A 14,050-nucleotide genomic window follows, 5' to 3' on the forward strand; every position below is an offset into this window, starting at 1 on the left:
CCCGTAGCTTTCGAGTGGGGCAGGAGGATTGTTCAAGGGGCATCTGTGCTGAAAGCCAAGAGGGAGTCATCCGCAGAGGAGAGTGCTGTGTGAGGACTCAGAACACAGCCACCGTGCTTGTCATCAGCTTTCTCCTGGCCCAACCCTTGATCCAAGGCTTGTAATTTTCACCCTCTAAATTACTGGGTTAACAGAAATGGTACCAAAATGTGAAATGAAATGAATAGGAGCACATCATGCACCTGCATTTCCAAATGATTCGCGAGCCAGTGAGTCTCAGCATCGTGTACATCCCCACTACATTATGAGCATCAGGAGAACTGTGGGAAGTAACTTGGGCAGAAAACATGCAACCATACTTTGGAAATGATGCCTATGTGACCATGTGACACACAGCTCTTTCCTCACTATTTAGCTTACCTGGTCTTCCCGACGTCCTTGTGAGTGGCAGGTACGATTATTCCAATTTTCCTCATGGGAGACTGAGGCTCAGGGTGGTGATGGGACTTGGCATGGTTGGCTTGAGACCAGAGCCATCACTAAGCTAGTGTGTCCCCCCCACCCCCACCCCTTGGACACAGCGCTTCCCAACAGAGCCCTGCTTTCCATGCCTGCTTGCAGCCAGTATGCCTTTTGTGCCGGGCTCTCTTCTTCACTTGAATGTGTTTCTTATCTTCTCCAAGGCTGAGGTCACTCTTTGTGTCGGTGGGAGTCTGCACTCGCTCCTTTCAGTCCTGGCAAGAAAAAGCAGGAATTCTAAAACCCACAGGCAGTGATCACTCCTGGCTCCTTTGTACAGCCCAGTAAATAATTCATCTGGATTTGAGGGGTCTGACACTGAGAACGTATTGACCCTCGCTGTCACCGGCAAACCCCGCATGCAGAACTTGAATACAGCGGGAAAGAGAAATGTGTCTTTGAAATCAGAGATGACTTCGAGTGACCTGAGAACACAGGTAGAAGCGCTGGGGACGGATGGACAGCTGCCAGACAGAGTATTTTTAAGGCACCTAAAGGTCATCCCTGAGGTTTCCATATACACATCCTGCCCGCCTGGCCGCTGGGATCTGGGAAAACCAGCTCTGGACTTGGAAACTACCAGGCAAGGTCCTAGCTAGGGCCCTTCCCAAGTCCCTCCTGCTGCACTCAATACCTGGATTAAACAAAGAAAATTGTGTCTGCCGGGCTCACTAACTGAAGTCACAAGATTCCGAGGATCATGCGGCACTCCGGCATTCCTACGAAAACTCATCCAGAGGGGTGCACTTCCCACCACACGAAAACAGCTGTGCACCGGACTTTCCAGATAAAAACATTTAGCACCGAGTTGAAAAACCATGTGATGGTCATGGATTTCGTGAAGAGTAACTGGTTCCCCTCCCAGAGAAGAGCCAAAGTTTGCATCATCCATATGTGTCAAGGCCTGAAGACAGCTGAGCAGACAGCCAGCCGATACGAGGTATGGCCGAACCCGGGTGGGAACCAGTGGGCACTTAACCTAATTCGGAGAAACAGAGGTACTCCTCATCAGACAGACCGTTCAGGTGTTTTATCCGGTCTAATAAATTAATCATCTGTTTGTAGTGTTCCCCCAACAAATTTAGAAAGGACGTTTTCATCTCTTCTCTCAGTTTTTGAAATATGGGAAGGGGGAAACCTATCGGATGAATGTCATTTACACGTGACACACATCTGTGGTTGCAAACATTTAATAGTGACTACCCAGTTAATTTGTATCCAGTTAGAAACGGCAGTATGTTTCTGCCAGTTAAATCTTCCTAGCTCTGTAAGTTTGTAATCATCTGTCTTTAAAAAACAAATTCCCATTTGTTTCCTGACATGTTATGTAGAAAAATTATCTATGACTTGCCTTGATCGAATTAAAATAAGCTAGGCCTGTAAGAATGGCCTTTTCTTTATTGCGAGTGAGTTCTAATTTTTAAACAGAAGCTACTTTGTGGGGGGAGAAAAGAGGAGAACTTTGGAGTTTAGAATGTCAAAGTGAGATAAACACATCACTCAGACATATTTGTATTCTGCAACTAGTCTTAGCCACAAGCAGTTCTCTTTCAGAGAGTAAACATGCATGAAATCTGATCAGCTCTTTATTGTACATGGAATAAATTATGAATGTCATTGTAATTGACTCCTATGTAGCTCACTTACCTGTCGCTTTTGAAAAATGTAACGTGTAAATTACCAATGTTTTTGAAATGGTAACCTTTCTGAATGTTGATGCTGTTGTTCGGACCTTTGCATGAATGTTGGCAAAGACTCCAGATCTTTTGTTCCCCACCCTGGGCTTCCTTATTCCAGGACAGTGTGAGAACCTGTTCTGCAGGGTTCAAGGCTGGCTTCTTCCAGTTCCAGCCCTGGGATTGTGAATTTCCATGTTCACAACAGAGATATAAAGGCCACAGGAATAATGGTGTTAATTAAATTCAGTAATAATTGTTCATTAGTTCATTGCCCAATCAACCAGAGCAAAAGGTGTGCAATTAGAATATAATTGAAAGAAACCAGAGATATTATTCACAAGTAATTAATCGGATGGGGACAGAATTTATCATTGTATAATTTCCATTCAGGTTAGTTTTCGATCCTCCCGAGAGAGAAAAACTTGTCGAATTATACCATCTTGCATTTTACAGAAGTGTTCGTGGCTCCAATTTAAACCTTAAATGACAAAGAGCAGCTCTTGTGGTCCCCCCCTTTTTTTATGAATAAAACTTCATTTATTCCTATAGCAACACTGAAGGTGGCATTGTGGAAAAGTGCATCTTTGCAGGAGATTGTCAAAAGCTTTAAGTAAGCTGATAGTCACAGCTGCCACTATTTTTGTGGGTGGCCCCGTCCCCCAATTACCAGTTACAATCAACAAGGGGAAGTTGGGTCCCTGCTGCTTGATAGTAGTCTTAATTCTAACTAGAGTCTTAATTCTTATGTTAAAATCCGTCTGATAGCCTCCCACAGCAATCAGGCCCTCAGCTGGACAGTCCTCACTGTGTCTGTGATTTGGGAAGTGGTCTAGGCAGGGCCCATTTTGCTCAAGGGCAGGCCAAGTTTGAAAACCAACATGGATCTGTGCCTCCTGTCCTTCTTACTTCTGAGCTCCGCTCTTTTAGAAGCAAACATTTCAGAATTTAAAATATTCCATATCCATTGAGCTGTTCATATTATTCCCACTGGGGCATGTCAGCACCATTTAGATTAGGAATTCCAGGAAGAAGTCAACTCCCCTGCTCAATTTCCAAGCTGAACTGATGATAGAGCCCAATTAACAGCCTCGGGGGCCCCGTTAGACTTGGCCCTGGTGATTCCTTTTCTCTCACTAGCTCTAAGACCATGGGTTAACCTGCCTGGGCTGTAACCATAAAGTACCTGATGGGGTGAGAAATGAACAAGGTCACTAAAGTGAACTCTCAGTGCACAAAGGTACTAAGTTCAAGAAACTAGCTGGTTCTCCAGTGAAAGTGAGTTTTGGAAATTTTGTTTCTTGTAAAAACCTTATGGATTTCAAGTCCCTACCATGAGGACCTACAAATCCACTTGAGTTGTTTAATGTCTAAAACTGGCATTTCTCTAAAACTGTGGCCTTAGTCCTGGGCTGTGTTATTGCTTGGAGGAGGTACCTCTCATCTGACATAAGCGTCCCTAACTCTGTCTCAGGGATGGTCCAGCCACACTCATTCCCTCACTTAAATTGCCTTTTAATAGGAAGGAATGGCAGACCTTTAAAAGGACAGCAGACCTGTTGTCTGAAATATAAGTAGGATGGGAGGCAGATGGTGGCTAGGGTGCTGAAGATCCTTGTCTGCAAAGCCTTGATTCCTGCTGACTCTAAACTGCCCCAAACTATTAAAAACACAGTATGTGAAGGGCCTTTCTTTCCCCGCATAGATATCTGATAAACTTCAGACATAAAAATAGCCAGAATCAAGTAATGGGTCTTGGTTTGAGTTCTGGCTGCTGTCCACATTGGCATGTGTAGCATGGCCACATCCCTAGAGTCCTTCTAAAGCTGAGCAGGATGGTTTCCACCTTAGGGAGGGAAACCACGTGGAGTTCAGAGATGTGCCGGCATCTCTCAGGGTGTGAATATGAGCCAGCATCTCCTAATTGATTGTTGAGAACTTTCGGATGATAAGCACAGGCTGGGGCATGCAAGTCAAATCTCATCCATCCATCTTCTATTAGGTAGTTTCTAATACATTTAATCATTAGATGAGCCAGAGAAAGTTTCTGTATGTGATAATCATCTTGTGGCTGTGCTTTTTAAGATTTTCCAAAACTTCTATCATTTTTACCTTTCCTTCCTACTCATCTTTTTTTTTTTTTTTTTTTGGATTTGGCAGTGATGCTTAATTCTCCCTGACTGTAAGAATCATGGCAAACTGTTATTTTTTATTTTTCTGATATGCAAAAATTGCACACATTTAATGTATACATTTTGATGAGTTTGGACATATGCACATAACCGTGATATAATCACCACAGTCAAGGTTCTACACATATCCATCACCTCTAAACATCTCCTGTGTTCTGTGCATGTTACTCTTTTGTTTGTTTTTTGTTGGTAAGAACACTTAACATGAGATCTGTTCTCTTAACATACTTTTTTTTTTTTTTTAAAGATTTTATTTTATTTGAGAGAGAGAGAGAGAGAAACAGCATGAGAGAGGGGAGGGTCAGAGAGAGAAGCAGGCTCCCTGCCCAGCCGGGAGCCCGGTGTGGGACTCGATCCCAGGACTCCGGGATCATGACCTGAGCCGAAGGCAGTCGCTTAACCAACTGAGCCACCCAGGCACCCCCTTTTAACATACTTTAAAGTGTGTAATCTCATGGTGTTGTGTTGTATGGCAGAGCTTGGACTTGTTAATCTTACATAACTGCAGCTTTATACCCGCTGAGCAGCACTTCCCCATTTCTCCTTCCCCAGCACCTGGCAACCACCGTTCTATTTTTTGCTTCTATGATTTTTGACTAGCTTAGCTACCCCATATAAGTGGAATCATGCAATGTTTGTCCTTTTATGATAGGTTTATTCCACTGAATGTAATGTCCTCCTGCTTCATCCTTATTGTCACAAATGGTAGGATTTTCTTCATTTTTAAGCCTGAATAATATTCCATTCCATGTATATACTACATTTAAAAAAATCTGTTCCTCTGTCAGTGGGTGTTTGGGTTGTTTCCTTATGGTGAACTTTTGGTGAACGTATGCCTACAGCCCAGCCAAGGCTATCGGGACCCAGAGCAGATGTGTGATTTTGTTGTATTCATTTAAAGAGCACTGAGCTTTGTTCTGACATGAGGGGAAGTTACTGAAAATGGTCTGATCCTTTTGAGGCTGACTTTTCAGCACACTATAGTCTAGGGTATTGGTCCCCAATAAATGATGATTTCGGCCCCAGATGGTATTTGGTAAAGTCTGGAGACATTTTGGTTGTGACAGTTTGGGGAAGATGTTACTGGTCCCTGCTGAGGAGAGGCCAGGGATGCTGGTAAATGTACTGCTGTGTTCAGGGCAGTCTTCTGCCACCACTAACAAAGAATTACCCAGCCTGGAATGTTCACCATGTGGAGGCTGAGAAGCCCTGGTCTAGGGCTAATTTAGCCCCACTGTAGAGGCATGACCCTTGCGAGGACTCTACTTAATGCCCCATGTATGCGCGATCTTTTCACCAGGGCCAGTGGGAACGTGAACTGTTTCCAGCTCTGGGTAGGGTCCCAGATGTGTCTGTCCTACTACTTTCTGGTAGTTCTTTCTCTGGTTTTATGTAGTTTTCTCTTAAGCATGTGAAAATCAGTTTTCAGCCGAAGACTGGAGGGACCCATTGCTGGTTGCTAGAACTCTTTTTCCTTGTAGTTCACTCCTCTTCAGTAGTTAGCCCCAAATTCTAGCTGTCTCAGTTTCTCTGAGTCCTGATCTTTGCCTCCTCTGCTCAGTGAGACACGAGGCTCTCTCGAGCTTCCCCTTTGTGCTCTGCAGCCTGGAAACTGCCTCTAGGTGGGGACAATTGTAGGGCTCCCTTCTCTCATGCCCCCTCTGTCCAGGATCGCAGACCCCCGTTGGTTTCCATCTGGTGTCTGGACACCATTGCTTCCTAGCTTTCATCTGTCCGCTCCATTATAGCTGGAAGGAGAAGTGCCTCCCTGGGTGGGTTTGATGTCCCACCAGGTGGAGAGATGCCACTTTGAGCTTTACTGGATGTCTTCCTGTGGTAGGGGTGAGCCCTTAGGTCATACAAAATGAAAGTACTCAGGTTTTAAGTGCTTGGGCTTTGAGATAACTTTATTTGGGGAATGAAGAAGTCAAGGAGACCAAACAGGAAGTAAAACAAATGTTCCCTTTCTTCTCACAGTTACCAAAAGATGCAGGGTGATTTACCCATTTCCAAACCAAGCTGGAGAGGTGTAGCCAGATTAGTCTTCACTGTCTCCTGTTTCTTCCTGAAGTCTTCGCGTCCACTCAAGGCTTCTGCCAGATAAGCTGGGGGCTCCGGTTGCCGTGAAGGCAGCGAGTTCCCCATGCACAAAGGGTTGAGAAAAGGCCATTTGGTCAAGGACCATAAACATTCCAATTAGCTTTGGCACCCCATGGGCAGATCAGGAGCCTCTGCCTCATTCCGGGACCTTCCTGCCCGAGCGTGTCCTCGGTGCTCCTCCTGGAAGCACCATTCGCCTCCCCTGATAGTGGCTACTAGTCTCTGTGCAAATGCAGGAGGAGGGAAATGCAAGAGGCAAAAGATGAAACAACCACTCTTGGGTCTCAGTGCTGCTCACTGGCCACATTCTTCCAGCCCCTCCCGGCCTGTATCAGTGGGAGGCTGGATGTCAGAGGGCAAGGTTCTCGAGGTGCAAAGGGTCAGAGGGCTGAAACTGGTTTTGTTGCATCTGGAGGCACATCTGGTGATCGAGGTCTCCAGATTAGCTGCACTATGAATGTTCTGTTATAGGTGACCTGCAGTTCGGTCCAGAACACTTACGGTCTCTTGAGATCTAGCTGACACAGTTGCAGCTAGTGTCCATCAGGATGTTGGGCATGGGTGGGGGACCCACGTCCCCATTTCAGCCAAAGCAAGGGAGGGGCGATGGAAGGTGACCGGTGGTGATGTGGCTAAGTGTGAGGGCACTGGGTTGAGTCTTTCTGGGGTCTTGCTAGGTGAGCGACCTTGGAAAGTTTCTTGACCACTTTGAGCCTTAGTTTCCCCATCTGTGTTCATGTGAACCATGATGGTATCTACCTCTTGGGTTTGCTGCAGGGATGAAGAGAGGTAATCTGTAGAAAGGGCAGAGAGGCAGCATCTCATAAAAGTGTTTTTGCTGTTCAAGTTCCAATATGTCTTTTTCTGCCATACCCAACCCTGCCCCAAGGCCGTGGCACAGAGACGTGGCCCCTGGGGCCAGACTAATTGTAACCAGGGCTTTAAGGATGCTGCTCCTGGGCATGCAGTCTTGTTTAGATTGGGGTGAACATCCCTATTCCCCCTTCCCCACACTCAGACTGCCAAGGGACAGGAACCTGTGACCTTCTTTGCTTTTGGCTCAGGGTAATCCCCATTCCCCAAGCAACTCAGACATTAGTCAGCAAATTGGCCCTGAGCTGAATGCACAGTTTCTGCTCAGAACCCACCTAGTTCCTGTGGTCAGCTGCAAATTCCACCTTTGACAAGGGACTGTTGAGAATGTGAGTTTATACACATCTGATTTCTGCCTGAGAAAGCTGGGGTGAAGGCAGGAAGTATTAACAGGGCATTTTCCATGTAAGATGCACCCTCCCTTTGAAGATCCACAAGGATATAAAGGAGTTTACCACCTCAGGAAGGTGTGAATGGCCCTCACACTTCAGTGTCCTCTAGAATCCTTAGGAGAACGTTCTAAGAATGTAGAGCCTTGGGCTCTGGGAAGGATGGGATCCAGAAATTTCTGTTTTTTTTTTTTTTTTTTTTTTTAAGATTTTATTTATTGGCGAGAGAGAGAATGAGACAGAGAGCATGAGAGGGAGGAGGGTCAGAGGGAGAAGCAGACTCCCCGCTGAGCAGGGAGCCTGATGTGGGACTCGATCCCGGGACTCCAGGATCATGACCTGAGCCGAAGGCAGTCGCTTAACCAACTGAGCCACCCAGGCGCCCCCAGAAATTTCTGTTTTTAACACGAAATCCAGGTGATTCTGATGCAGGTCTAAAACCCTGATCTGGAATTTCCAGACTGATATTTTCCAAGTGCATGAACCAAGGAACAGATGACAACGAAGCTCGAGTGACTGGCCTGTGTTGAGAAAGCTGGAGCCAGGGGGCATGGGGTGGGGGAGGGGAGGCACGGTCAGAGAGGAGCGTGGCTGGGCCACTGTGTGCCGGGAGAGCTGAGAGATAGAGATGGAGCCAAAGGGCCTGTTGTTCGATCCCTGAATTGCCTCATTGATCCTCACCACAGCTGTGTGAGGAACATGAGCCCTATTTTTCCAAAGAGAAAGTTTTGTGAGGCCCGATTGCTGAAGCAGGCTGCCCGGGGACATGGGACGGGCAGAAGGAGGGTCCATCTCAGAGGTGTCCTCCTCTGAGGTTGGGCTTCTGGCGTGGCGCTGGGGCGTGGGGAGATGGGGGAACAGCACTTGTGCTGACAGCAGCGGCTGGGAACCCGGGGGTCTTCAGGGTTGGCTGCAGACAAAGCCAGCTGTGCCAGGATCGGGTGGTGAGAGGCATGATACACCTGCTCTGACTTGCTCTCTCCGTCGGCTTCAGGAAGGTTTCCTTCCCGCAGCTCTTGAGCCAGGCACCTCCTTCGGGTCCTTAGGTCCCACATGGGTCCTCGCTCCCCGCTGTTTGTGCTGTCCCGTGTTCTCTTCCCTCTCTGGTGGAGCAGATGGATTAAAGATGACTTAAAAAAAATTCTCAAGGACCTACTGTGTGCCAGGAACTGTGCTAGGTGCTGGGGACACAGAGGTCCAAAAGGTAGTGTTCCTAGCCCTCCTTGTCATCTGGTGAGGGAGGAGCCATCCCAATGAGTGCCAAGCCAGGGTGTCTACACTGAGCTGTAGGCCCAGAGGACTCAGCAAGGCTGAGCAGGGAAGGAGACGTTTGGGCACGTTCTTCATGGAAGATTGGGAGTTTTCCATGACTAGCAGGGAGGGTGGGGATGTGGGCACATGTGGAGAAGGAGAAGACATCCCAGGCAGAAGGATTGGCAACTCCTGGGTAGCGGCACAGGAAGACCACAGCTAAGTAGAACCCAGTGGTCTCTAGAATTGTAGCTAGCGTTTGCAGGGCACAGTTCCTGAGAGGAGGGAGCCAGGCAGAGAAAGGGTTTCGGAAGTTGGCTGTGGCTAAAAATTCATCTGTACTGTGAAAATCCATGAGGCCAGGCAAAGAACAGCTGACAAGGAAAGAACGGTTGCTGGGAAGCTGTAAGATGAACAATTCTCGGAGCTCACTCAGGGCTGTGGATCACTTAAGTTCCTCACCAACCAGAGTAGAAAGACCTCACTGAGTAGAGGGTAAATTCAGTAGAGATTCTAGGAGGGTCATGCCTTGGAAGGATGCTAAACTAGCCCTCTAGTAAAGGCTACTCTAGATCCATCCTGTAACTTAGAAACAATTCTTGAAAGAATCCCCCCCAAGTAGTTTAATTGCTTGCCAAAACAATGTTCAACACTCTTTAAAGGATTACAACAAAATTCAGCAAGCGATAATATAAAATTAAAAATATCTAGCATCCAGACCAAGCTCACTAGACATTCCAAGGAGCAGGAAAATATGATTCTTAACCAGGAGAAATCATGATTAATAGAAACAGATTTATAAATGACAGTGATGATGGAATCAAAAAGCAAGGATTTTTTAAAAAGTTATTATACAGTGGCTAACTGAACATAATAAAAAGGCATAATATTTAAAAAAATAAGAAACTATTATAAAACTACTGTTTTCCCTTTAAATTCAGGGGTTTAAGGGAAGATATTACCATGATGGGGAAAGATATGGTTGATATAAAAATGAACCAAATAGAACTTACAGAGAAGAAGAAAAACGACACTATCTGAAATGGAAATTTTATTAGATGGGATTAACAGGAAATTGGATGCTGCAGAAGAGAAGGTCAGTGAAATTTCTAAATAGTAGACAGAGAAAAAGGGGAAAGAGGAGAGGGAGAGAAGAGGGAGATGGGGAGATGGGGAGAGAGAGAGAGAGTCAGGGGGAGAGAGAGAGTCAGAGAGAGAGAGAGAACAGAGCCTGAGTGACCTGCAGGACAACATCAAAATGAAGAGATCCAACATACATATAATTAGAGTCTCAGGAAGAGTGGGGAGGGGATGAGGGTAGAAAAATGATTTGGAGAAATAATGGCTGAAAAATTTCCAAAGGTAATGGGACATATGTCAAAGCATTGCTTGTCAAGTACATGTACATAGCAGAGGCCAGATCATCAAGCTTGGCCCAAGCTGTGTTAAATAGTATATATTTCCATGTTTCCCAATGGTGGTCACAGGGTTATCAATCAGGGTTCTCTAGTGCAAGGAATATGTTTGCTTCTTTGTGATCACACTGTGTAATTAACTGAGGCGGTTTGCTTATTTATTTATTTATAGCTGAGACAATATCAATTCAGTGTAGGATTGTTGCAGCTCTGATGGGCTAGGAGAAAAGGGGAAAGCAATCTGGCAGATGCTATCTGTATGATTTTTCTATTCCTGCAAAACAAATGATCATATAATTGGCTTAAAATGACACCTATTTATTATTTCACAGTTTTGTAGGTCAGAGATCCTGGTGTGGGTTAGCTGGCCCCTCTGCTAAAGGCTCTCTAGGCTGAATCAAGGTGTCAGATGAGGCTGTGAGGCTCGGGCCTCTTCCGACATCACTGGTTATTGTTAGAATTCAGTTCCTTGTGGTCGGAGGGCCGAGTCCCCATTTTGTAGGTGGCTGTCAGCTGGCACTCTCAGCTCCTGGAAACTGTCCTCAGGTCCTTGCCACATGGCTCCAGCCGTAGGCAGTTCGCAACATGTTTGCTTGCTTTATTCATGGCCAAAAGACAGTCTGCTGCTTTGAATCTCTCTGACTTCTTTTGGAGACACACCTGATTAGGTCAGGTATAGAAAGGTCATACCTTGGAAGGATGCTAAACTAGCCCTCCAGTAAAGGCTACTCTAGATCCATCCTGTAACAATTTTAGAAACAATTCTTGAAAGAATCCCCCACAAGTAGTTTAATTGCCTGCCAAAACAATGTTCAACACTCTATTTAAAGGATTACAACAAAATTCAGCAAGCGATAATATAAAATTAAAAATATCTAACATCCAGACCAAGCTCTCCCTGGTATAATCTCCCTTTGATTAACTCAATACCAACTGATTAGCAACCTTAGTTATACCAGCAAAACCCTTTGGCCAGATAATGTAACTTAATTGTGGAAATGAGAGCCCATTGTACTCCCAGGCTCTGCTCACACTAAAAGGAGATCTCGAGAACGTATGGGACGTGTGCACCAAGGGGTGGGAAGCTTGGGGGCTGTCTTAGCATTCTGCCTACACTATATTTTAAATTTTTGTATCTGTGCAGAAAAGGAAATAGAAGGAGGCCTTGGAATTGTAGGCACATAGGTTGGAGCCTCTGTCTAGGAAGTCCATAAGGAGAGGTGACCTTAATCTCCTCTAGCTCACCACTGTGCCCCCAGGACCAGGTCACCTTCAAGAACATCGTAGGGGGGCGACTGGGTGGCTCAGATGGTTAGGCGTCTGCCTTCGGCTCAGGTCATGATCCCAGGGTCCTGGGATCGAGTCCCGCATCGGGCTCCCTGCTAGGTGGGGAGCCTGCTTCTCCCTCTGCCTCTGCCTCTCTGTCTCTCTGACTCTCATGAATAAATAAATAAAACATTAAAAAAAAAAGAACATTGTAGGGCACATGTGTGAATGGATGCATCCGTGGATGGATGGATAAACAGAAGTGCATGAGGTGTGTTTGAGATGAAAATCTGGGGCCAGATGGGTGATGGTTGCTGACTTGGTGCATCCAAGGGATCTGCCTCTGATTCAATGCTTATGTCGGGCTCCCTACAGATTCCCTCATTTGCGGTGATCAACAGACAGCCCTTGGCTTTAGGAAACCCAAGAGAAGGTCCGAAGTGGAGGTCCCTTGTTTCATTATCCTTTTCATTAATCAAATCCCAAATAGAGAAATTATTTAATTTTCTCTCGGGGGTTTTCTAATTTATATCCCTTCTTCATCCAGAAAGGACTTTAAGACAGCTCCAAAAATAAGTATCTTGGAAAACATCCACAATTTAAGAAGAATAATTTGTCAGAGAAACAAATAGGGCTGAAGACAAATGGGGGAATTATTTTCTTAAAGTAGACAACAAATTGCTTGCCATTTTCTATTGAAGACAAGAACCATCTTCCCAGCAAAGCAGCCTGCAGCCAGCAGTGAGCAGGTCAGCCCCAAACAGTTACTCTCTAGTGGGACTCAGATGCCTCCGATCCAGCCCTCTGGTTACAGAAAGTTCATGAAACCCATTATTTTAGCTACACATGTGCTCAAATCCTCACTAATGCGTTCTGGACACTGCTGGTTTCTAGGCACTTGGTTCCAGGTTAGCGGCTTCACTTGGCTCCATAGAGTTGGAGGATACCTTTTGCAGGTGGTGGTGAGCTGGGCTGTGTGTGCCGGAGGGGTGGGGTCTCGGCTGATGGATATGCAAAGAGGGGCCCAGGAGCATATGGGAGATGCAATGCGCTCAAATGTGCATTGTTTGCTCCTCACCGTTGATGTGATGTTCAGGAAAGAAGCTTTGTTCTATCTCCAGGGCATGTGTGCCCCTGTGCTAGCTTCCAGACACACGGAAAACAAAAGTATCAAGACTTTCCGTGATAAATGGCCACTTTCTCAGTTTTGATGATGTAATTCATGGGGCCAAGTGCCAAATGAACATGTGGTCCTCATGTTAGAACGGCAGGGAGAAATAGTCTTTCAAGGTACTCACATGTGTCTCTTTCCTTCCTTCCATTGTCTTCTCTTGATTTGTCCTGGTGGTTTTTAATGTGTTCTTTAGTGTTGGCTTAAGTAAAGAAAAATTAAGATCTTAAATTATTACCGTGAATTTTAATGGTCATCTTTATACTGCATAATGCCATTTTAACACAAATATAAAAGCATTTAACTCATATATGGAATCACTGAAATGATACAGTTTTTATTGCGCTAATCCTCTCCATGCCTGTACGTATCTCATTCTCTCTAGAACAATGGAAACACTGCAAAAATCAACTCCAACTTTTATTTCATTCCGTGATATAATCTTATTTGACCAACACTCTGTACCTTCAGTTTCTTGCTGGGTGAGGAAGGGCTGAGAGAAAAGGGAGCTATGGGGGCCCTGTCTCTCCCTCCCCTTCTGAGGGGTCATTTGCGGCATACTCGGGTGGCCACCACAGGGACGTAACGTGAGTAAGAAAGTGTTGCTTGGTCACTCGCGTTTCTCAGAACTCCACTGCCTTCTTTCTGCATTTGAAGTAAGTCTGTTTCCAGCAGGGAGCGTGGCCTCTTGGGGCTGTCAGCACTCGGCTTACTTGGTCCTAGATGTAATTTGCTTACCTTATATTCCCTTTGAATCTTGCTGAATGTCCACGCATGGTAGGCTCACCAGAATCCTATGAGCCAGGGGCCCCTGGGCACTGTCTGTGACTGGGGCAGCAAGGAAAGGAGCAAACACACACCTTGCACCTGTCTTCTGCCCCACGTGTACTCCACTGTCCTCTGGGATTTCATGTACAAAACACAAGTTCGAAGATAAAATTATTTTAAAATTCAAGCTGATGATACCAGAGCACTGGCTACAGAAGAAAAAAAAATGGATGAATTGGACTTCATCAGCATGAAAACCTTGTGTGCATCAGAGGACATAACTAACACAGCGAAAGGAAACCCCACCTACCACGTGGGCGAACCTGGAGCGTGTTATGCTGAGTGAGAGAAGCCAGTCGCCAAAGGACAGATGTTGATTGACTGCACTTTCACGAAGTACCTGGAGTTGTGAAATTCACTGAGACAAAGT

At 45.8% G+C, this 14,050-nt stretch overlaps 1 protein-coding gene across 9 annotated transcripts in view; it reads left to right on the forward strand.

Annotated features, from left to right (window-relative positions):
- The first annotated feature begins 643 nt into the window (after positions 1–643).
- The window catches only part of C7H10orf90 (chromosome 7 C10orf90 homolog), a 205,088-nt gene continuing 191,681 nt past the window's right edge, over positions 644–14,050 (forward strand). For 8 of the 9 annotated variants that reach the window (XR_013449562.1, XM_078076973.1, XM_078076974.1 and 5 more), the window contains exon 1: positions 644–1,459. Coding sequence is in view for 7 of the 9 variants with exons in the window: in XM_078076973.1 (XP_077933099.1) it covers positions 1,220–1,459 (240 nt within the window). In the remaining 2 variants the exon portion in view is untranslated. The remainder of the gene's footprint in view (positions 1,460–14,050) is intronic. The other variant, XM_078076979.1, reaches the window with a different exon arrangement.

This window comes from Halichoerus grypus, chromosome 7 (assembly GCF_964656455.1).
Source record: "Halichoerus grypus chromosome 7, mHalGry1.hap1.1, whole genome shotgun sequence".
In the NCBI taxonomy this organism is placed as follows: domain Eukaryota; kingdom Metazoa; phylum Chordata; class Mammalia; order Carnivora; family Phocidae; genus Halichoerus; species Halichoerus grypus.